The sequence below is a fragment of the Atractosteus spatula genome, chromosome 5 (assembly GCF_055471065.1).
Source record: "Atractosteus spatula isolate fAtrSpa1 chromosome 5, fAtrSpa1.hap1, whole genome shotgun sequence".
NCBI lineage: Eukaryota > Metazoa > Chordata > Actinopteri > Semionotiformes > Lepisosteidae > Atractosteus > Atractosteus spatula.
In genome coordinates, this window is record NC_142710.1 from 47,653,455 (window position 1) to 47,679,415 (window position 25,961).

At 38.8% G+C, this 25,961-nt stretch overlaps 1 protein-coding gene across 1 annotated transcript in view; it reads left to right on the forward strand.

Annotated features, from left to right (window-relative positions):
- The first annotated feature begins 3,133 nt into the window (after window positions 1-3,133).
- synpra (synaptoporin a) overlaps window positions 3,134-25,961 on the forward strand; it is a 104,223-nt gene continuing 81,395 nt past the window's right edge. The window contains exons 1-2 of the mRNA XM_088915908.1: window positions 3,134-3,322; window positions 3,448-3,513. Of these exons, the coding sequence (XP_088772034.1) occupies window positions 3,305-3,322; window positions 3,448-3,513 (84 nt within the window). The 5' untranslated portion in view covers window positions 3,134-3,304. The remainder of the gene's footprint in view (window positions 3,323-3,447; window positions 3,514-25,961) is intronic.

A 25,961-nucleotide genomic window follows, 5' to 3' on the forward strand; every position in this document is an offset into this window, starting at 1 on the left:
ATCGTGCCAACTGGTATGCAGACAGACACTTGGACCACAAAGTCCAAATCGTATTTTGGAGAGGGGAAGGCTACTGCCAAACTTTGGGTTTATTTGTCATGATATCAGCTTTCCACAAGTGGGTGGAACAGAAACTCCTGGGCTCATACTATTTAGATCCCAGTTCTTGTGTTGGGTAACCATATCCCCTGCAAAAGGATGCATCGCAGCTCAGGGGCCTGGCTTCAGTACTTGTACTCTTTCAGAAGCCCCCTTCAAACCACTTTCATCAGAGGACATACAGAATTTGTTGTTTAGAAGCTGCCTTTCTCATAATAATTACTTCAGACAGTAATGTGTGGGAATTCTGTCTTGAATATTAGTCTATCTGTGGCAATGCTGTAGCCCAATTAAGCTTTCATGCCAAACTTTGGGATAGATTTTTATCTCAACTGACCACTGACACTGGATGCCTTCGGTTCCCCTCCACAGGAAACTTTATATCAGACAACTCACCTCACGTGCCTTTTTGGAGATCTGTGTAATGTGGCAGGTGGACAACTGCATTGCCATTTGGACCATTTCTGGCCTATGAGTCCTCCTGCTTTCTGCTTGGCCTTGAAGCCCATTCCACTAGAGCCCCATCAACTCAGGCCATCTTCAGTGGCGCATGTTGGGAGGGCCTTTGCTAAGTGGCCACCTTCTACACTTGTCCAGTTCCAACTTCAACGTGGATGGGCTGCCCTTGGAATCACTCCTCTGATCATGAAAGTCAGAGCACTGTTGTCACCAGTTGGTTATGAATGCATTTTGAATTGAAAGGGAATGATGGGCAGATTTTTACAACCTTGGTTCTCTGAAAGAAGTCATTACCCTTCCACTTTGATCCCCACTGACCTCATGGATTCATTCAGCAAACTAATGGCAATGATTTGCTATGCAGCTCAGCCTCATAGGAAAGGGAGGTTCTGGGCCTGGCTGAAAGAGTAGTAGTTGGGCCTCTCTGATACACAAGCTCAGAGCCAAAGCCAAAGCTATAATGAAAAAATCTACCATTCTGAAACAATTGACAGATGAAAGACCCAAACAACATTATGAACACAAAAATCTATATATGGTTTGATCAAATACTATGTAAAGACTTATGTCCTCAGAAACCAATGATTTGATTTTGAGATTTTCAAGGCTTGACAGGTTAGGTGTGCTAGATCATGGTTATTGATTCCTTTTTCTCTGTCCTCCAATCTCAAGCTCCCTGTTCTATATCATCCATCTCCTCAGTGCACTAAACAGTGACCTGTCTGCTCAACTTTGCATTCTCATTGTTTCACTCCTTTGCACTGATCGTTCACCCTCCCCTCAGCGCTGACCCTGCCTGTCCATCTTGTGGTCCATTACCTCACTCACCGCGTGTTCTTGATTCACAGTGAAATTCAGGTGTCCTGAACAATTACCAGGGTAATCAGACACAGAACAACCCTGGACTGTAAGGTTGCACAAAAAATAGTAAAAATACAGAACCATAAAATAAACACTATTACCTTTACTCCAAAAATTATCATAAGAATTACACTTTGATAAATCAAGTTTCTCATTACGGCAATAGAAACAGAACTTCTCAAACACATAATCCACTAATCCAGAAGAGCTGTTTTCTACAGATAGCAGTCAGATATTTTCGCTCTTCTTCTGAACTGTAGCCCTCGGTTCCTTTTCTTGTGGCCACCCATTATTTGTTTGCCTTCTTGTATTTGTTGTATCTTGATGTTTTGATCCGTTTTCAAAATGAATAAACATTTGTTAAACAACTTTGATATCACACTGTTGTATTGTGAAATCTCTTGGTCTCATTTTTCAACTGTGTTAACGGCTTCCTATGTAAGATACTGTACCTGTACTGTATAATGCTAGGAATCTGCATAGTGGTTATAGTGTTTTTTTAATTTTAAGTTTAATTTTTTAAGTGAAGCGATTAAAGCTATTAAAGCTATTAAGCTATTAAATCTACGCTATTAGTAAATTTAGCAGTTGTAGTGTTCATTAATCCAAGACAAAATACATTGGTTTGTCTGCTTTGTTAATAGTAATGCATGATAACAAACTTCATATTCCATATAAAACATCTCTGTTGAAAGCACAGGCTTCTACTTTGTGTATGCCTTTGAAAAGGAACTCTTACCCTGGATAAACATTATTGGCAACACCTATTTATCAATCAGTTACGCTGCAATAATCATTGAGGAGGCTTTATGGTTACTTAAGTTTTATAGTTCATGAACAGATATAAAAATACTCAGAAAGTCGAAGATCGGCGACTGTGATAATTCTGATAATTAACTGTACAGTAATATTCCACATCGAAAACGGATTTGAAAATAGCTCGAATCTCCCGATAAAGAAGCTAAACACAGAAGCAATGGAGAAGTAGCAATAATTATGCATGTTATAACTTGGAATCATCTGTTATATAGAGTACAGAGTGCAAGGGCGGACTTTTAAAAACAGGTGCGCTAATTAATGATTGGCTATGTCTCAAGTTGCTGGTCCGGTAAATTCTCAGAAGATTGGTGCTTAAAGTTGAAACAGCTTGTGAAACAAATGCAATACGAATATTCAGTTTTGTTAGCTTTTTTTTTATTCATGAATGAAAAATTAAAGTGAGTGAAACAGGTCATCCCCGCCAAAAAGCCTCGCTTTGACTTCTCCAAAACGTTGCAAGGTTTAATTTGGGTGCTGCTTATGCATTGTTCCCCATTCAAAATTAGATTCGTCCATACTGTTCTTCCACTTTGTACCTTACTGTTCCGTTAATTGGTCTATTATGTTAAAAGTACTTTTACAGCATGTCTCTTACGGTATCAATTGAAACTCAGCTTTGCAGGAAATCACTAGAATGTCGAGGAAGGTCAACTCTTCGCTTTTTTAAAATTCAGCGACAAATTCTTTTTCAGTGGCTTCTCTCGTTTGCTTCTTGAAGTTAGCGTAAATGTATTTCTTGGGAAACTCACGCATTTCATTCCGACATGCAACACAAATCTGTACTTTTACACCAGATAGCAATAAACAGTATACCGATGTCAGTGTTGTCCAATAACAAAATGCAATAGCTCTCGCTCATCTTCGGAAAGCCAATCCTGGTCTGTCGCCGTGGGGCTTTTTTATTTTTCACCAAGGCATAGGCAGTCGGCTTTTTCCGTACAGAGTAGTAACATTTGAACGGCGAGTCGTCTGTTTGTGCTGGAGAGACGTGCACATCAACTGGGTTTTAGGTGTGAAATCCAAATCTGCTACTGCGGAGACAGCGTTCAAAACAAACTATTTCCAAATGGATACGGCTAATCAGGTAATGACACGGCTGTCTTTTTCTGTGTTTTCTGTTTTTACAATGTTATCAAAATGTATTTTGAAATTTTGCCAACTTAAAATCTTGTCGTTTTTTTTTTATAAATGCACTATTCTTTTTTTTAGCTCGTTTCTACCGGGATGTTTGGTATAGTGAAGGAGCCTCTTGGATTTATGCGCGCTTTGGAATGGGTAAGTTCGGAGCTACCTGTATGAAGAAACATCAGTTTCCTTGTTTATTTGTGTACAACCAATGAGCGGACTCTTTATGAAGTAACGTAGGCTCACTCCAATAAAGCGAATATTTTTTTGTGTTGTTGCAATGTTTTTGAAAACATTCCATGTAGTATCTATATGTTGCCTTTCAATGTACTGACAATTTAATATTTTTTTACAGCGGAGCGCGCGGCAATTTTGCTTTGGATGTTTTACACAATTAATGCCTTTTGTGCGGACGTGCGAAACAGGCTATCTTTAGAAGTCCCTGTATTTTTGCTTTATCGTATTTTGATTTTTGCTCATATACTATTATATTGTAAAACTGATTTGGTCTTTATTTTATGCAAGACCTGTGACTCCTAGTTCTGGTCAGTGCATGGAGTATTTGATTTAATATGACCAGGTGGTTAAGGATTGTAACAGATTGATGGGTTTTTTTTAAATTGCAACTGATCAGAACGAACTTCGAAAGTGTGAAATACACTTTTTTAGAAGGGAAAATATATTTTAAATTGATTATTGCTGAAGGTTTGAAATAATGTGTCTTTCGGTTTCAGTATTTAGAAATTACTAGGAACATCTAAAGAAAAATAGATGAGAGGGAACACGCTGTTTTAAACCTAGTGGTCACTAAGGAGTCAATTGTAAGTATTTTCAGCCAGTCAGAATAACTGAGATTTCCTTAACAAGTACAAATAAGTGATTTATTTGCGCTTTTTAAGACGATTTATAATTGTTAAGGTAAGTGAAGAAGAACGGAACTCATGTTGAGGCGGAGTCAGAATTTCAAGGTTTCTATTTTTATTGTTTCATATGATGATTTCAATTAAGTCTTTTAAGACAAATGGTTATTTTTTGTACATCATTGTCTGGTTTCTTGTAAGCACATGCTGTAATACATACAATTCTTGTCATAAATGTCATTGCCTAGAAACTTGGCTAACCTCGATAATCTTCTGCCTGTGTGGGGCCAATGCGGAGCTTTGGCAATGCGATTTGAAACAGTTTCTCTGTTAGAGGCGGCCAGCGATGGGTGAAACAGTATTGCTTATTAGTATGATTGTTATTCGCAGTGATATTTGCGGGTCAGCTGACAGATACCGCCAGTAGGTCTTAAGCACCATCTGTATGTTAAAGATAGCCTTGATGTTGAGTCCGTGGAGTGTCATTTAAAATTATTCATATGGAACATGAGCAACATTCATTTTCATTTGTATAATTTTTTGCTACCGAAAATACAAAGTATTTGACTTTGCATATGGAGGACTGAGACAAAAACAACTCCACAGATTTTTCGTTTTATACAAATTAAAAAGTCAAATTCCGTACGTAGCAATTTAGAGGCCGTTTGAATGTTTTGTGTTTTATTAGGTGAAAATGAGGTTCTTTTGAAACAGAACACAAAACCCCTGAGGTCTGTTATTGGGTCTCTCTCTCTTTTCTGGTGTTGCCGGCCAGGAACAGTAATAAGTAGCTGAAGTGATCCAGCAAGCCTCAAGGTGGAACAGTGTCAGGAGCGTCACGCATTTCACATGATGAGAGCTGTCGGAGAATATTATTACGCATAGAATCTTGAATCTAGACTATGGCAAAGCATCTAATACGTTTTGGCAAGTGTTTATCTAAAAGAAAAAAACAATTTTTGATGGGCAATTAACTTAATGTTTTTCACACCCATTATTGGTAAATACGTACGAAAAACAAACATTTCAAGCATGCAAATATTCATTTACTCATTGGCTTAACATGGTTCTCTGTTCACTGATAAACTTTAAAGTGTTTCTTCTTCACAGAATACAGTCATTCTGGTTTTGTGCCAGTAAACTGAAAATATTCACCCAAATGCAGTGATACATGTAATGTTAATCTCATTCAATTTGAAGGAATAAGTTTAATTAAGTTAAGCTGTATTAGTTGCCGTCCTGTTTACAGTATGTTACACATGTTGCAGTTTCATGAGTATACTGGAGCTGTATAATGTGACAGTATACTGTATATTGCGCATACTAATACAACCGTCATCCAAAATTGTGGAAATTGCGTTTTATAGGAAAATAGCAGCAAAGAATTGTGGTGTGCTCAATTAATTGATAAACATAAGCAAATGTTATTCATAATTATGCACTATCAAGCAGCCGGTAGTCCTTTTTGTGAAATATTTTGCATAAAACCAATTTAACAGTGCTTTTTGTCTATATATTAGCACAATAATTACCACATTGCTGGTGTGTATACTGTGCATTGAGGATTAGGACTGATGCTTAACAATCATAAATACAATACCGATTCATGTTGTTCTTAATTGATGTGTCCCTGAGTTATATAAATGTAAAAAGTAAAAATCCTGGCACCAATTTAAAATATCAGATAAAACTCCCCCCTATTGTCAGAAATGAAAATGACCTAGCATATCACATGGTTTCTTTGTTTGAGAGTGTGATGCCCAATGTAGTGAGGAGGCACACACTTAAGAGACTCATATGTAAATAACTAAACACTAAATACAGAACATGAACACAAACTCTTTACAGTCATGGCAAGTTCTTTAATTCAGGATTCCTTCAGTACAAAGCTGTCTTAACTCATCCCCTTAAAGATGGATACACATTTTACACACAACAGTTTAATGAAGCAATTATGTTTTTTATTTTTGTTTTGAATTTAGAATCATGCATTATGTTTTTCTTAACTGAATTCAGGGCAGCCAACTGCATGGCTATCACCCAGTGTTCACATGGCTACTAACATGGCAACTTCACATGGGGAAGAATAAGGAAATTCTCCTCTGACCCAGCCACCTTGGACACATCAAGGGCACCACAGTTTCAATCAGGAGGCTTAACTTTGATTGGAGGAGAGTCCACTGATAACCAGGCTGTGAGCCTATGAGCACACAGGCTGCAGGGATCACTGTCACCAGTCGTCACCATGCCAACCAATCCTGCCCTTTCCTCTGTGGCCTTCAGCCAATTGTTCACCACCACTTGGGGAAACCTGGTCACAGATGGGTAAATGCACCAAAAAACACCCTAGTCTTCTCTCTGAAAGTGATGTTAAATTATGAGAACTGTTCTATGAACAAAACAATGCATCCCAGAGACACAGGCTCTGCCTGATGGATAATACATCTTCCTTTAGAAAAGAAAAGCACAACCTTTTTCCTGTACTATCATTTCAAGTCTCTTCAGTGCTCAAAAATGCATCTTACATTTCAGTTCTTATAGAGCAGACATATTACTGGAGCTATGGTATGTTTGAAGGATGAGCTTACTTGTAGTGTCCTGGTTCTGCAACTGCGGCAGATGAGTCAGTAAAACATGGCTGATCCTACTTCTGATAGATTATGCTGGTCTTCCTGGATTGGCCAGTCACCCCTTAGCTTGCTGTTTCATTATCATGATTGGGCATCTTTTCCAAAGATCTCCACTTAATTGTACCTCTCGCAAAAAAAGGGATGAGGTTCTGTATATATGGCTGGAGTGTTAGCAGTAATTTTCTGTAATTGCAGAGAACACCCTAAACAGCCCCCTGTCTGACCTGGAGGCTCTCCGACCTGCATAGCTGTCAAGATGTACTGGAGCTACTTAGCAGGTGGCTGTAACGAACAGTTCTTTCCGGACCCTATGCGGACGACACAGTCCGACGGAGAGGGGGGAACACTAGGGAAACGTCATGCAGGAATACGGGGCTGAAGACAGGGGGGCGTGTCCAAGGTGCGCTGGTGCACGGGGGAGGTGTGGCCGAGGCGAACAATCCAAAAGAGTAGTCCTTAGAGAGTATCCAAAAACACACGAGAAAATCCAAAACCAGGAGATCCATCAAAACAAGTTAAAAACCACGAAGGCCGGGTCGGAACCGGCGGACGGGGAACAGGAACGGGAACCGAGGTTAAAACCTTAACGGGACCAGGCGCCTCCTGGTCCCGGACTCGCACGATATGGAAATCAGATGCAGAGCCCGGATGAGCGTCAGCGCCTGGCTTTTAAGGTGGGCTGGGAATAGGGAACAGGTGCAGAGAATAAAGTCTTAGTGAAAGGGCTGGAGCACCCTTAAGGAGGGGGGACTATAATCGTGACAGTACGCCCCTCCTTTTCAGGGCGGCTCCGAAGCCCTAAGAAAAAAAAAGGGGAGAGAAAAAAAAACTGATGGAATCCAGGCTGCCAGGGTGCCGTCCGCGGGGTCCAGGTGTTGGCTCTGCATTCTGTAACGAACAGTTCTTTCCGGACCCTATGCGGACGACACAATCTGAAGAAGTGGGGGAACACTAGGGAAACGTCATGCAGGAATACGGGGCTGAAGACAGGGGGGTGTGTCCAAGGTGCGCTGGTGCACGGGGGAGGTGTGGCCGAGGCGAACAATCCGAGAGAGTAATCCTTAGGGAAAATCCAAAACACAAGGGTAAGTCCAGAACCAGAAGATCCATCAGAAGAAAGATTAAAAACCACGAAGGCCGGGTCGGAACCGGCGGACGGGGAACAGGAACGGGAACCGAGGTTAAAACCTTAACGGGACCAGGCGCCTCCTGGTCCCGGACTCGCACGATATGGAAATCAGATGCAGAGCCCGGATGAGCGTCAGCGCCTGGCTTTTAAGGTGGGCTGGGAATAGGGAACAGGTGCAGAGAATAAAGTCTTAGTGAAAGGGCTGGAGCACCCTTAAGGAGGGGGGACTATAATCGTGACAGTGGCCTCCTTAGGCCATATGTGTCCCTGGTTACTTGCCTTTTATTTACAAGATACTTGTATTGACTAAATGGTACAGAATTTTTGACCTTCCGTGTCTCTCAGGCAGAGGCGGGGGCATTATTGTTATTTACAACCTTTATAACAATTTAAGTCCTATTACTATACTGTACCTCCTCCCTCTTCTTTTGAGTGCCTTGTTTTAAATGTCTATCCCCCAATCTACTGTCATTGCCACAGTTTATAGACCACCCAAACTCAGCAAAGCCTTTTTAGGTGAGTTTGCTGATTTACTCTTATTTTTATGCCTTAAGTTTAAAAGGATTCTTATTCTTGGGGACTTTAATATACACATTGACTCAAGGTCTTCCAGTCTGGCTAAAAATTTCCTTTTCTTTCTCTATTGGGATGCTTTGGTCTTACTCCGTTTGTTTGTAGCCCTACACATAACAAAGGACACAGGGCAAAGGATTTAACTATTACAAATGACTCTTTTGTCTCCCACTGCTCTTCCCTTAAACTAGATCTCTCTGACCACTTAGCTATTCTCTTCACTCTGGAATTACCTGTTTCTAACACTTCCCCCTCATACTCTGTAACTTTCCGCAACTGGCGATCAATTGATCAGCCAAGGTTTGCACATTCTGTTCTATCCTCCTTATCTTGTTTCTCTTCCCCTGACCCTCCAGAGCAGTGGTTCTCAAACTTTTTGGACCAAGTACCACCCCTGATCAAACCAAAGCATCCAAGTACCACCTACTCATAGGAACCACAGAAAATCTCATAGGAACCACAGAAAATCTCAATGACCAACATGAGCACACACTCACACACACATATAATAAAAATAGCACTAAGCACTTACCATTTCAGTGAGAGGCGTGAGCCTGTTCAGTCGAGCAAAGCAGATGTGAATTGTATCAAGGTTCAACCAGTGAATTCACAACTTTGACAGCAGAGTCTAACAGATTTTAAATCCTCAGGCATTTTCTTGACTGCCAAGGCCTCGCGGTGGATGCTGCAGTGCATCCACTTCTTATCTGGAGCAACGTTTCTAATTCACGCAACTTCACCGCTGTGTCTGCCTGTCATCGCTCTAGCACTGTCTGTACAAACTCCGATGCATTTTATGCAGTCGATGCCATTCTTTTCGATAAATTCATTCAGAAGCTGAAATATGTGCTCTCAAGTAGTTCTTGTTGGTAGTGGCTAACAGAACAGAAAGTCCTCATGGGACATGCCCTTAAACACATACAGTGTCTAATGTAAACAAGCAAATTGGCCAAATCAGCGACATCTACAGACTCATCTAATTGCAGTGAAAAGCATCTGCTCATTTTAACGCACTCTATCAGCGTACTTTTGACATCATCCGCCATATCAATAATTCTACGAGTGACCCCGAATTCACACCAGAAGTGATTCTGTACGTCAGCACAGCAAAAGCGTAGCGTAAGCAACCATCTGTCCAATCTACACCAACTCCGGCAGTTGCGTTCCATATTCAAACATGGGAAAGTCAACGGAACATTTGAGAGAGAGAGAGAAACAGCCGAAGTTGCACTACCTGTAATTACAACACAGTGTAGTTGATTTAAACCCAACACAAGCAGGTGGACAAACAACAGATCTATGTTTATTGTTGCTAAATAACCACAATACTTTACCCATGTCGGTGTCAACAGCTAGTTATTGTGCTCGTGACAACAAAGTGAAAAGTTGCACTGTATCAATGGACACTCTGGGCCAGCATGATCATAATATTGTTGTAGATTGTGCTTATATAGTTCACAGAGTATAGAAAGTGTGGGTTTTGAGTGATTTGAATGGATCCCTATGGGGTTTATGCATCACTCACACATGCAAGTGGGAAAAAAATAGACTCGGAGTGTAAAAAAAAGGAGGATGGAGCGGCCGGACGTGAGACATGGGTCTCATGGAGCCGGTGTGGATTGAAACATTGGTTAAAATGGAAATGTATCTGTTCTGTGAAACGGACGACTAAAAATTTTTCAGAAACACTTCCGGTGTGAATTGACTGTGTCATTCGAAAGGGGCAGCAGGTCGAGCTGTTTAGCAGCGTTTTCTCCACACAATCCGCAAGCTTGCATTTTTCCCCATTTCAGGAGTCCGTCTCAGAAATTAAAAGATTTTATTTCATGCACATGGGAGCGAAACACAGCGATGCTCTGTGTATTTTTCTCAAATTAACCTAGAACAGTCCTTAAATATTTTTCTGTTATCTAACATGCTTTCCTGTACTTACAAAATTGGCAGTGTTTCAAAATCACGCATATTCTCCTAAGAAGATAACTCCTTTTATTACAGTTGGTCACTTGGGTTCGTAGCACGCATTCCTATACAATGTTATAGAATTTACATAGTAGCTATTGTGTCCACACTGTATCGTCGCAGCTAAGTATGTAGGCTGCATATTTGACACATAAACTAATTTTATTAAAATAAAAAATATGAAACCCCGTCCCAATTTTTCAGTGCACACAACAAATTTCCAGGGTCATCTGGCGTACCACCTGCGGTGTACCATAGTTTGAGAACCACTGCTCTAGAGGACAAAATACAGTTACTTGACAGTGCTCTTTTATCTACCCTTGACACCTTTGCTCCTCTAAAAACTCAAACCATCTCCTTCTCTCACCCTACCCCCTGGTACACCGACCATCTGTGATCTATGAAGGCAGTCTTCCCGCAAACCTGGGTGTAGGTGGCATCTTTCTGGCCTAAATGTACATTGTCAGGCTTGGAGAGATTACTTGTCTGAATATAAGGTTACTATAGAGTCTGCTAGATCCACCTACTTCTCTCGCATCATTGAAAATTACCATAACAACCCCAGACATCTTTTCTCCACCATCAACAGTTTGCTGAAGCCAAACTGCCCCACCACATTACCTGCCCCATCACAACTTTGGAACACATTCTTAGATTTCTTTAGCTCCAAGATCAACAACATCACATTCTCTCCACTATGCATATCATTTCCATAACTCCTCCTTCCTTATCCAAATTTTCTGGTTCCCTTCTCTCCAAATTCTCTCTTCTTGACTCAACATCTCTCAATAAACTAGTTACACGCAGGAAACCCACCACATCTATTTTAGATTCCATTCCCACCACTTTATTTCAGTCCTCTTTCTCTTCTCTCCGTCCCATTGTCCTCAATATTATAAATGAATCCTTTAGCACTGGCATTGTACCAACGGTCCTCAAAACTGCTGCCATTACCCCAGTGCCAAAAAAGCTTAACATTGTTTCTTGACAATCTGAACAATTTTCACCCCATCTCCAGCTTACCCTTTCTTGCAAAAATTCTAGAACGTGCTGTCACATTTCAGTTACATAACTACTGTACCTCATGACAAATAACCTTTTTGAACCCCTCTAATCTGGCTTCCTTCAACTTCACAGCACTGAAACTTCCCTGGTCAAAACCACTAACGATCTTCTAATAGCTTCTGATTCTGGTTCTCTTTCTATACTTATCCTTCTTGATCTCAGTGCTGGTGTTCCCCAGGGCTCAATTCTGGGCCCCTTGCTTTTCAGCATTGACATGTTTCCATTTGGTCAGCTTTTAAGATCACATGGCCTTAGCTATCATTTCTATGCTGATGATACTCAAATATACATCCATACCAAACCTGACACTGACGTGGCTGTCTCTATTCTATCTAATTGCATCTCTGACATATAAACTTGGATGACTCAAAATTTCCTTTATCTTATTAATTATTGTCATGATAATTAATGATAATGCATCCACTAACACAACAATGAAAAGGGGAAAAACAGAACTAAGCAATGATAGACTTTCAATATTACCTTAATATATCTAATAGTTGTGAAAAAAAGTAATAATAAGGATGAACCATATATATGAAAACATCATTATTGGAGATAGCAAAGATTTAGGAGAGGCGAATCATACCTAACTGATGTACTAGATTTCTTTGAGTAATAAACTAGAAGACTTTCAGAAGACGTTTTAATAGTGCTACAAGAAAGGCTGATCCTCAGACCTAAAGCTGTTGGAAGCAGCATATGGGGGAAAAAGTGCTTTTAAAAAGCAGAACAAAGTGTGTGGAAAAGGGGAGGTCCCTTTAATGGTAGTGAGATCTTTAGTGGGGTACCACAGTGGTTCTAGAACCACTACTGTTCCTAATCTTTAAATGATTTTGAATAGTTATGTTCACTTTAGGTTCTCAAGTGCTGCAAGCCACCTTAATATGTAACATATAATCCTTAATGAGTAAAGACCAGGAAACAGTGATAATGGAGACCATTTAAGGGAACAACTGATTCAAATAGTAAAAGTCCAGGGTAGATTGAAAAGCAGAGTAAATCGAGACCTTCCAGTACCAGGAATGCCTATCAGTGATCAAGACCAGCTGTAGATCTTTTCGTTCTGACCTGTCTACCTGTCAGTTAACAACTGATTAAGGCCTGGAAACCTCCCACTTAATTCAGACATGTCATACGTCATCGAAGTTGGGGACTGAGACAGAATGAAAACCAGAAACTGTTGAGCCACCAGAGGAATGGAGTTGTCTAACCCTTATCTTGATACTGATCCGACTCTGGTATGATGAATGAAACGGTAGCACAAGCAGTTTAAGAGGGTATAGAAAAAAGCAGCATTAAATGGGCATTATGTGTCAAATTAAATTGCAACATAAAGTTGGGCATGTCCACATAAAGATAACCATTCTAAGGCATTACAGTACATGCAGGGAACAGATTGTAAATTTCTAATGTTTAGGCTACGTATTTGTTAAGCATTGCTTGAGCTCAGTATAGCTAAATTAATTATTGACTCATTTGGCCATAATTATCATGGTTCCTAGGAACATAATTTTTGTACGGTTTAAATTTACTGTAAGATCTGCAGAAATGTGGCTCACTAAGACTAAAAATATCTGTATCTGTAGATATTTTTAAGAATGTAGAATTTAAATGAAAGTATGTCAAAATTTACACTCAATGCTAAAGAGGACAAAAGGGCATTGTTCACATGATAATTGGGACATATTGGTTTCATTGTGATTTTCTGTCTTTCAGAAATATACATGTGTATAGTAAATTTCCTATGATGCTCAATATAATAGTACGTCTGTATTTCTTTGTAATTTACAGGTAAGCCTTAGTCTATTCTTTAGACACTCTTTCTTTTTCATGAAGACGTTTATGCTATGTTTGTAGTTTTCTACGTCAACCGAAGAACCCGGTTACCCAAAATCTTACTTTATATCATGATTTTAAGTCCCTTTTCATTAACCTGTCATGAACGTTACTGCTTGTAACAAATTGCTTGATTTAAACTACTGTATTTGGAGAAATACCAAGACATTCTGCCATCATTGAATGATGTATTTTTAACATTATACAGTTTTTCTGAACAATGTATCTATACGACAATAAAATAGAAAATTAGGGCAGTGTCATGTTAGACAATGTAATTGTGTATACTGTATACTTTTTTGCTCAAGTGGTTATAATTTAAACCACAGTAAAGATTAAGCAAAATCTTTGCTTCCTACAGCTGTTTTTCTATACGGCTATGTGTAGGATAAATTTAAAAATGTAAATGTCATTTTGACCTTTGTTACACTGCATATTCCATATTTTGCATTTATAATGTCAGACACAATAATTTAAATTTTGTGTTCAAGATTAAGAATCAATATATTTTAGGCTTTGGAAATTTCCATAAAAATCAAATGCCCTGACAGTAACTCTAGCAGAACAGAAATAAGCGGCTACAGTCTTGATTTATTTACTGGTGCACATTCATGCTTGGAGCTATACTAAGTTCCAGAACATCTTTCACTTTGAGATAAGCTTCTACTAAGTTATGGTTTCTAAATGCCTAATGAATGTGGATGTCAGCTGCTGGCTTCTCTGGGTACTATTATCAGATTCATCTGTGGTAAGATAACATCATTTTTTCTCCCAGTTAATGTAAAAAGAAAAGTTAAATGTCTGTAAAATAAATGCAAGCTATTAATTAAAATGACAAAATAGGATCTCAGACTTTTCTGATGCTTAATGTGCTACAGGAGCCATTGTTTCTGCATGGAAGAATTATCGTATGATAATATAACTCATGAAGTACGATATGTCATGCATCAGTAGTTTGATTTTGATGATACAAGCACATATTGTAGAGATAATATTTGCATATACAGTATAGATTTATACCCCTGTAATATTTGTAAGATATTACAAAGTCTGTGTTCAGTACATAAAATTGTATTCTGTGTTAAATGGTACCTTTTATTGTATTTCAGCAGTGCACATACACCACAGGCAATACTAATTTTAAGCACTGGTAAACACAGGCTAGTATTAGAATGTTTTTATACTGTAGGTGTACTCAGCATTCACAGGAACTGCAGGTTTGACTGCTAAGCCAGCAAATGGGTGCTGATTTCCTGTATAATCACTCATTTAAATTTATATAAATATAATATTGAGAAGTATGATTGTATTGATTGTTTTTGTATTCACACTAGTAGCTACAGTATATGAAGTAAAGTCTTAACTAGTGTTCATGTTTAATTCAAATAAGGTACATATGAATGTGTTGATTTCCTCAAAGCAACTATTTTTATTTTTAGGCCTTCATGTAAATAGATATTAACTTTTGATACAATAAACACCATATTATTTGTGTTATTAACATATTTATTATTGTTCAGCATGAACTACATTTCACATGAGATCAATGATGTGATAATTTGTTCTTTAGTAGAAAGTGAAGCCTTGGAGACTGTTTGTCTTATCATCTACTAGTTCTACTGTTTCTGGTCCATCTATGTTTTTCTGTGTCCTTGGAATCATAACCTCTTTCCTAAAATGAGGCATGAGTTTGAATGATATTGTGTCGTTTGGTCTCTTCATACAGCTCCTTGTGAAAAGTCTTATAGACTGAATGAAAGTGAAGTGCAGTGGAGTGCAGAGGGGTCTCACAGGAGGTGCAAGAGTTCCCCCAACAACTGGTAGAACTTAAAATGAATGACCGAGCATTGTACATACTGTACAGTGCTAACAATGCCTGATCACAGATACCTTCAAAAAGCCTCATGATATGTTGTTTTGTCTTAGAAAGGACATTATTATGCCCCCATAATTATTATTATGGGTGTAATTTCTGCAATCTTATTTGCCTTTTCAGGAAAACCCCAGAGATTTTTTTTCCTTTCGAAACTGAATCAAAGTCCCTGTTGTTATTATTGAGTTCTTTGATATTTTTTTTTTTATTTATCAATGTATTGTGTTAATGTTATTGTTTACCATGATCCACTGTAACTGCTGACCTAACAGCCTTTGCTTCCCAGTTGAGTCTCCTGGAGAGAAAAGTTCCACATGTATCACACTTCACTATTCACTCAGAAGTTACTGATCCTTGCACGTACAGTACACTGTCCCTCTTGCTCATCTGATATGCTTTAAGATAGGATAAGATAAGATCACTTTATTAGCCATATACAATTTCTTGCATTAGGGATTTGTCTTTTCGCATACCCCAGCTTGCTCTCCAGAAGACACAGACACACAGACAGGGAGAGAAGCTTGGGGTCAGAGCGCAGGATCAGCCATTGTACAGCGCCCCTGGAGCAGTTGGGGTTAAGGGCCTTGCTCAGGGGCCCAACACAGTAGGAATCCTCCGCCGGCCGCAGGATTTCACCTGGCAACTTTTCAGCCACAGGCGCAGATCCTTAGCAACAGTGCACCGGCTCTGCCCGGATATGGATATGAGGATATTAGGATATGATTATGGATTGGAGGTTCATTTTTGGTTGTGAACAATGTTTTTTGTCAGGTGTGGTACGGTTGCACAGTGGTGAGCATTACTGCCTTGCAGTGCTGGGGCACTGGGTTCAATTCCAGACCTGGGATTTTATCTGCATGGAGTTTGTCACCCTGTGTCCACAGCGGTTTCTACCAGGTGCTCTGGTTTCCTTCCACAGCCCATAGACAAACTGGTAGGTTTATCCTCTTCTAGGAAAACAGGCCCAGGTGTGAATGATTATGTGGTTATGTCTATCTGCCCTCTGATGGACTGGTGTCCCATCCTGGTTGTATCCTTCCTTGTGCCTGTTGCTTGTTGTCTCCAGTTTCCCCATGACCATGTATTGGAAAAAGTGGTTAGAAAATAGATGGTGGATGGTATTAGGTTCACGAGACTTTTTCGCTGCTATTTAATTGTGCATGATGGCAAATTTATAAATTATAAATAAGCAAATTAATCTAGTCTGAGCTGATATTTTGTCCAGTTGGTTAGTTTCCTGGTCATTTGTGACACCTACAGAAAAATCTAATCTTATATTGTTTCTCAGTATGTATTTCTAATACCCTTAAGTGTCCTGCATGTTCTAATTAAAATTATATTTTCTCATTAATAAAGAAGCAGTTGTTAACTAGTATTCATGAAGTTTGCTTGTTATTCCAGGAATTTTCTTAATCTACTGTAAATGTTGAGATTGTTTTTGCTTAACCAGTAATCTCTACCAGATGAGAAGTGAAAACAGCCACAAAAACATCTTTTTTTTGTCTGAACAGAATATTGGTTGTGATTTAGCCAATACTACTGTAGGTGTTAGGCATTGCACAGCCAAAAGAGTGTTGGTCAGCTGCTACTTACGATGACCCTCAGGAGGTACAGTCCAGAAGGACCTGGAAAATGAAAAGTAATTTCTTTTGAGGACCAGAATGTTTCATCTAAGAAATAGCAAAGAGAACCTTTTGGTTTCCCTTTGTGCTCTTGGGTAGTAGCAACTATTGTTTCACTACACCTAATTGTACTGTACTTTAATCCTTAATTTTTGCATGAATGGATTATGAAGTTAATTTGCCATTCTCTTGCATTTCTCTGTGCCCGAAATGATTAAAAACAGTTTACCACCTCTTATTTGTAAGATGTAGAAATTATAAAAAAAAAGTTTAGGTCCACACAATAATGTATTAATGTATTTTTACATACAGTACTAGACATGATCTGTTCTCTACAAAAAAGCAAGGTCTCTTCAAGGTCATGTCATTTATTACTTAAAAGTTCCAAAATGAGAACTATAAACACAGATTAACTATCTTGTTAATTAGTGCACATTTACTAACTCAACATAGCAACAAGAGAAAAAAATCTGATATGGCAAAAAAAATGTTATGGGTTTACACGAGGGTCTTGCAGTGATACAGAGTTTAATTACAGGTCTTTGCTCTCATGTTCCACTGGTACTGTAAGTGAAGAGTGCACTGGGAATTCTCACTACTGTCAGGGGAATGGAGAAATAAGATACAGTAATGTTATTAAAAAGTATTTTTCAACCGTCGTAAAGTGTTTTTTGAGTAACTGAGGAGGTAGCAATACTGTTAAATCGTTTTAAACACTTTTGTGAGCAGAATAATCAAAAGCAGACTTGCTTGAGGCTACAAGGGGAAAGATTTGGAAAGAATCTGAGATTTTAATGCTTCACAAAGACAGTCACAATATTTTCACAATCCCTAGAGGCAGGGTGGTTCTGATCTATTTGTTTATTCCCCCCTTTGTAGCTTACCTGATCTATTTCTTAACTAAATTTGTATTATTTTTTGTTCTAATTCAGGGCAGATACTGCTGCAGTAAATGTCATAGGTAACAGATAACAGGAGTTATCCTTCCCTTGTTCACAGTGTGTAAAACTAAAAATACAAAATATAAAAATAAATTACACAGCATCACAGAATCCTATAAAACAACACATAGTGTAGGTAATTAAAGTACTTGTTGAAAAAAAATCTGTTAACCAATTGATAAATAAGTTCATGTCCTTAAGTTGCACCCATGTGCTCAAATCATAAATGCTGTGATTATCTAGTGGTAAAGGACAGATGCATTAAGTGGAAGTGTCATTACAGATAATTATTGCATTTAAATGCAAGAGAATCAGTCCAAAAGATGTAACTTCTCTTGGGAAAATTAATCTTTCCACATTCTATTTCAAGTGTCCTCTGGAAAATGGAAGGCTTATCACTCACAAAACATACAGTCTAATCATGTTCGGCATATTTATTTCTTTTATAATATGCAGGGGCTTTTGGAAGTTGATTTTTGTATACAGTTTTTAAAAACAGATGTACTGTTTTTGCATACTGCACATTACCAGATATGAGCTTGCCAGAGTGAAGAGTTTAATAGTATTTCCTGTAAAATATGCTGATACTAATGAATTGTGTACAGGAATCTTGCTTTATGTGGGACAATATTCTTGTCCTAAAAATGCAGTTTGTAAAAAAACCCTCTTTTTAGTCTTGTTTTATAGTCTGTGTTTACCTGTTTTCTTGGTACTTGTTTTGCATTTTTTAGACAATGGCATTCTGTCACTCTTTCCCTGGTGTAGCACCATGTCTGATCTGTATCCTTGTGTCGTTCCTTTGTTAAAACCAGATCTGCAGAAAGTTCTGCCTTCTTACACTATTGAATTAGTTATATTGAATTAAAAGGAACAGATTTCCAGCAGCATCATTATTGATGTTTGAATCTTGAATGTACAGTACCATCCATCCAAAACGTTTATCTAAAAAAACAGCCTAAGTCTATTAAACCCTAAACCATTATATATATATATAAAAAGTGATTTATAGGTGTTAATTCTGTTTGTTCAGTTAAGTTCATGTCCCCTGAAATATTAAATTAAGCATGTTTTCTTTCATGTTTTTGTGGGTGTGAAGAAAATATTTAAATTATGTATATGAATTATATATATGGCATATACAGTAACATACAGTATGTTAGTCTTGTTCCAGTAATATACAGCGGTATTCTTGAGATGCCAGTTGCTTTGTGTTTTCAAGTTTTGAACTGACACTTTTGTTTATCATGGCTGTGCTTTTAGACAGGTGCTTTCTCATGAAAGAATTCATGTCACACGAGTGTCTCTTTCTCAAGATAAGTTCCAAGCTGGTGGAAGAAGCTTAATTTCTACAACACACCAATCCTAACGCAAAAAGGGGAGAGTGGTGTTTAAATGTAAAATTTTAATTTTATAACTTTGTGACTCCATCTGGCCCTGGGAATTTCTTAACTGTTTTTTATAAAAGTTCTGCCTCTCTTTAAGCTAATATTGCTTAATATTCCTTTGTCTTGACTTAGTCTAAGGCACGATGTTAATTTCTTCATGGGTAAACACCTAAGTGAAATATTTTTCGAATACACCTGCCATTTCCCTTTTATTATCTGTGAGTTTTCCATTTTTATATCCGAGACTCTTCATTCTTTCCTTATTTTTGCTGCTCTGATATGGAAACTCTTATGCTGCAGCCGTGCGATGGCAGGTCGAGACCCAAGTGCTAGACTTCGAGGATCTACGGCCGTGAGAGACAACACGGTACTTAGGCATCGAGTAGGCAGCAGAAGTGCCCTGGCAGGCTGAGGTTAAGGTGTGAGCAAGGTTGTGGTTGACAGGATGAGGACTGTGGAGGAAGGGCAGGGAGACCAGCGGGAGAGGCGCTGCCTGGAAACGAAGGCAGCATGGTGGCTGGAGAGAGTCTGCCAGGAGGATGCAGCTAATGGGGACAGTGGGATCAAACGACAGTGGGGCCCACAGAGGATTGAAGACTAGAAGTGCTGGTGAGAGGGTTTTTAGGGAGAGGCGAGTGGCTCAGTGCTTGCTTGATCAGGTGGAGTACGTGAGCAGTAGCTTTACAACTGAAACTCAATGGCGCAGGGCCAATCTAGTGGAGAGTCCTGCTTTAAATATGGGCCTGATTAGATGATTAGATGACTGCCTGATTGATATGCATTGGGTCTAACTGGGAGGTGGCCCAACCTCGTTCTCACAGGGCTGGGGGAAGAGTGAGTCCCTGTGCATATGTGCTGGTGGCCCCCTGGTGTGACCAGCCCGGGTGTGACAGAAACAATATTCTAGCATCCAATACAATATTCTTTTGTCGTTCTAACCCTTTCTTTGTATTAACTGGAAGCTGTCCTTTTTTCAGAAAGTGCTGTAACTAGGTTTTTATTGATTTATTAACCATTTACAGCACTGATTTCGTGCATCTGATTTGCATTCTCTTGGGATGAATCTGCTATGTACTTCAAGAAATACAGTATTTCTTATAACTATTTCCATACATTCTCTGCTGATTCTGTATTTCTCCTGACCAATTCTGCTTCTCTTAAGATCTGCCTCTATCTTCATAGTTTGCTCTCCTGACTCACAATGAAGTGCCAGCATTTTTTAGCTACAGTCTGTGCAGCGATCCAGATACATCTCTGCCTCTGCTAGAGGCTAAGATTAGAATCATTGTCTAGCAAGAATACCAATTGAGGACATGATAAATATCCCAATTGAGATTAAGGGCCAAAGAGAAGGATACCTTTTTACAGAACTTCAACACTTCTGGATGCTCCCACAATGTGTAAAAATGCACCCATATCTCCCATTGGATTGAAAGTACTCTATGGACTATGTTCTTAAAAATGAAATAAAAATAGATTATTCAATGATTATGGTTTTGTTTTACAAAATTTTGAATTGCCAATCATTTTATTGTTATACCCACCCCATTTTGGAATCGTCATTTGTGTGTTTTTCATGTCTCGCCTGATGGCTATGATCACTGTGACTCCTAGGAGAATGAGGAAGTGTAGATCCACCCGTCTTTGAGCCACTCGCCTTTTATTACATCACGGGAAACACAGCCCATAAGAGAGGCTTAGAGCCAAGCGGAGGAGAGGCGCATCCCTCACTAATGGTACCGCAAAGCTCAGGAGGTCGCAGGAATCGAGAGACCCAGCTAACTATTCCCACCCTACCCTCGGCTGGCTCACTGCTTGAAGAATCAGCTAATGGCATGACCCTGGCTCGAACCCGTGGTCATAGTGCTCAACCTGCGCTTGGACAACAAGTTTGAACCATCAGTTTGAATGATTAGGAGTCTGGAAAGTTCATACCATCCCAAATATTGTACCAAGAAGTTACTCACCTGCAGCATTGAAACAAATAGTAACAGCTGCTAAGGGTGAAGCATCATCATAAAACATCAACATAATAAACCATTATTTTTCCCCTGTGGGCCGGCATCCCTTTGTTTTTGTAATGTGAAGAAAAGAAAGTATCTTTTTTCTTTAAAGAGTGTGTGAATATGAAAAACAGGCGACTGAATACCAAATCACCTTTTTATTTATTTTTATTTAATATCTGAGCTGTTCTAGGGTAATCAGCCAGGAGCTGATTTTGGTTTTTTTTTTGGATGTCCAGTGGATAGAAGAATACATACACTCTATAATCAGGATTCATAAATATGAGAAATCATTTAAATCAACATGTGTGTGTGTGTGTGGGGGGGGGGGGGGGATTGATTTGCAAAGAGGTCAGGGACAGGTGCCCTGCTCCTCCTGTCAGTACTGTTCCATATAAGACAGACTGTAAATAGGGCTCTCTGTGACAGGTAGGCATTTCAGAGGAGTGTAATGTAGCGTGTAATATTACAGCGTGTGGTATAGGAGCTGGTGCTAGAAATATATAAATTTGTGATTTTAAATTGGGTGGATAATCTAGAAACAATACAGAATGCTCAAAATGTAATGGTATCAAAAACAGGTATTGTTGTACACTTTTTAAAATAGTTACTTGCATTAACTAATTACCTACACCCAAACAGAAAAGCATATACACTATAAATCATCAAAAATCTAGCACTGATGGATTCATTAATCAATTGGTCAGCTGTTAAATTTGCATACTCACTCTTTTCTCTTACAGTGAAATTAAATTTATTAACGTCAAATTATTCATTTTTCATGAGATATACAGTACAGTGTCTTGCAAAATGTTTCAGACCCTTTCACAGGTGTTACATTTTGTTGTTTTAAAGCTTGCAGTTATAACACTTTGAAGTAGCAAGTAATATTTTATATATGCCACATATTCAATGCAAACAAGAAAAAAGTAAATTAATAATTGACCTAAAATAAAAATGGAAAAGTCACAATAGAATACGTATTCAAACCTTGCCACCAGTTGTGGCAAATGTAAATTAATTTGGTAATGTGGTAATCACAAAATTACCTTAAGGAGTCACTCAGTTGGCCTGTGTGTAAAAATAGAGGTTCACATGATTTCAGAATTAATACGCCTATAATAGTATGGTAGTACTATTAATAGTATGCTTATCTCTGCAGGGTCTGTCAGGAAGTGCCTTCATTTGCTAACCTTGCTTGAAATGCAAAACAACTCAGGGATAAAGTTATATGGAGGCACAGATTAGGGGAAGGGTATAAAACTTCACACCTTTATTCACCCTTCTCCACTTTGCACTTCCTGAGTGGCCTCTCTGCCTCTCTGCCCCTCCTGCCTCCTCCCCTCTTTTGTTCTTCTGTGCTTTTTAATCTTTGCTGTCTGCCCTGTCTTTCTCATACCTGCAGAAGGCTCCACAGCTGAAATGGTGTGTTTTCTCTCTTCTCTTTTCAGCATGGAATAAACCTATTACTTGTTCCTTTGCAGACTACACATGCTGACGCAGCTACCCACCTGAACAACTTTAAGGGTATAAAACATTTTAAAGAGCCTTAATATCTCTTTTGGCATTGTGAAGTCATTCTTTAAGAAGTTGGAGGCACCCAGACACTCCCAAGATTAGATTTCCCCTCCAAACCAAGCAACTGGGCAATGAAGAGACTGGTTAGGGTTGCCCCCCTGAAGCCAGTGGCAAATTTGGAATGGTGACAGGTTTTCTGGGATTGGAGAAAATGTCCATTGCTCATCAGTATCCTCGTCACTCCACACAGAGGCTTGTACTGAACTAAAAACAAAATATCTCACATCCCACATGGGGTTTACAACAAAGCACCTTTGTGATACTGTAAAGGCCACAGCTACAGTACATTGGAGTGACTTAAAATAGGAATGTGAACGAGAATCCTAATGAGCAACTGTGGAAAGACTTGAAAACTGTCCATACTGTAAGTGATCCCGAAGCAAAGCTGATAGAGACGTGTTGCTGTAATTGGTGCTTCCACCAAACATTGAATTCATGGGTCTGAACACCACATTTCATTTCTTTCCCTTTAGTTTTTGCTGACATTTACTGGAAACGGTACTACCTTATACAACAAAAGTTGTATGTGTCATTTAGTAATTTTACAAAATAGACTACTTTAGGAAGGGTCAAAATGTGCATGCAAGGCACAAAGTCCTGTAAAGGATTTAAATGCACAATAATATAAAGGAAAAAATGTTTTAAGTGTGTGGTAAGTACCCCTTTTTATATGACAATTGAATGTGTTCCAAATGTACTGTATACAATTTTGGAACTGAAGTTTTGAAATTGAACACATGTTATGATTTATTTTTCCGTTTTGGATGTGTAAACCTTACGCTTTATATATAGAATCTTTAGCATTACCAGCTTGCTGGAGAACCAATTTTATTATTTTATAAAATGTTATCATTTTTAAAAAAATCATTACATTTTAGGTGGTGCTTTATGAACCTAATGTTTTATTCTAGAGGTTCTTATTTCTATTCAACCAGGCAAAATCCCAGACACACATTTGACTGTTATCTCTCACTAAAACACAGGGAGTGAATAACTGAGGCAGGGACAGTGTCTCCATAGATCTCATCATTGGAGATTAAATTCTATTTCTTCTGTCACTCTAATTCAATGCTTATCTATGTTGTATGTCTGTTACAGGGCAGCTGTTGTTGTTGGGGGATTTTGGTTGGTTGAGGCACCTAAATCACCATAGATGTGTTAATTGGCTGTGTAAGGTTATTAGAGAGATCAAGGTAAATGTGCACATGGGTTAAGTGCACAAGGTTGCACGTGGGAGCTGTGCAGCACCCTGCTGCAGCTGATGCTCATTAGTAGTCTCTTAAATTATAGTTGAGACAGAGACACAGGAGAGGAAAGGTCACACACGCAGAGAGAGTAACAAAAACTAACATCGGTCATGAGAGAACCAAGTTACTTTACATCCGTTTTGAGTGGAGTCTCCCTGGTAGTTGGTTAAGATCTGTCTCTTGGTTGACGTAGGTAGACAGGCTAAGGTTTAGGAATCACCTGGAAAGCATTCTCCAGATGAAAGGGAACAGTGGGAGGAGAGAAGCAATGTTTAGTTCTTGCCAACTGGTTAGCTCTGATGGGTTAGGAGTAGAGGTCTCTCCCTCTGGTTAGTAGGGAGTGTTGTTCTCAGCTCTTGTTGTGTTTGCTGCCTCTAAGTTGGGCGGCATAGTTTCCTGTCAGCAACCAAGGAGACTGGGAAGGTAGCAGTAGACCCAACAGCATATGATAGACATCCACCACCTTCCATGGCCAAAACTGTCACCGATTCCCAATGCTAGGAGGAGCTAGTAGAACTATTTGAATGTGTGATGTAGACAGTCCTACAAGAAGAATGGAAATGAGCTGTAACACATTAGATAGTAGGGTTTCAATATTTTGGATAGCTATTGCACCAGCATCAGAATGCAATACTCATTGCTCATTGATGAAGAAGGTACTTCAGTCTCACAGTATCTAATCCTCCTGCAATTGTTTCATTCTAATGGATTGATTTTAATTGTAACTTTTAATCCTAAATTAAGTATCTCAACATTTTACTTTTCATGTGGTAGTATTTCAATGATGATAAGGGCAGAATCTAGGGCGAAAAAAATATTGGGTCTAAAGTTATCCTTTTATCAGGCGGAAATACAGTAATTTTAATCAGGAATTCATTACCTTTTTAGCATTTTAATGTCTAATTCTTTGAATTACAGTAACATACATAACATACAGATCTACTTGTGTATATGTTATGCTTCCAGTATAACAGGAAAAAATGAGAGGCTGAAATGAGTAGGTGTTTTTAGGTCAAATCTAACACCATTTTCCACAACCCATTGCACAGTATTGTATGTTGTGGACTGTGAAATTAGTTGTAGGCCTACTTAGATTTCTGTTTATCTTTGATTGTTTATGTTCCTTTTCAGTCTGTGTAACTTCCAAAAGCTTCTGTGTTGGCCCACTTGCCATACTAAAGCAGTCTCTTGGTGCAGAGGTCAGATTCAGTCCCCAGTGGGTGGCCAAGCTGCCTAAGCACAGTGACAGTGACTTCAGGGCATGGGTGGGCTATAGCTGGGTCACCTGACAAAGTTGCCATGGAAACCCCTGAGGTAAAACCTCTGTTATCAAAACAAATTGAGATTTTCTGCTTGATAATGGTTGGCGAATTTTGCAGAGACATTCGTTTCTGCTGAATGAAGAAACACAGAAGAGAATTAGATACAGTAAATAAACAATAATGATAAACAATTATGCTAAATGCAAAAGCGCTCTTACATATCAACTAGATTAAGTGTGACATTTTTTAAAAATAGTATCTTTTTTAGACCAAACAACAAAAGGATAATTGATGTACTTCATGCATACAATTTTTTGTGTTTGAGTCAATATTTTTAGAAAGTATAACAGTTTGCATAAAGGTTTCATTTTTAGTGTCAATTAATAAATAATGGAATGAATATTCCATGGAAAGGTCAGGGATCCCTTGACATAGATATACTGTAGCTTCCACTTTCGAATGAGCAGTATCCTACGCTTCCTGTAGTGCTTTAGGGCATTAACAACCAAATCCTTCTCCAGCATTAAAAGGATGAGAAAATAAAGATAAGATCACTTTATTGGCCATATACGCTTTCTTGTATTAGGAATCTGTCTTTTCGCATTCCCCAACTTGCTCTCCATGAGACACAC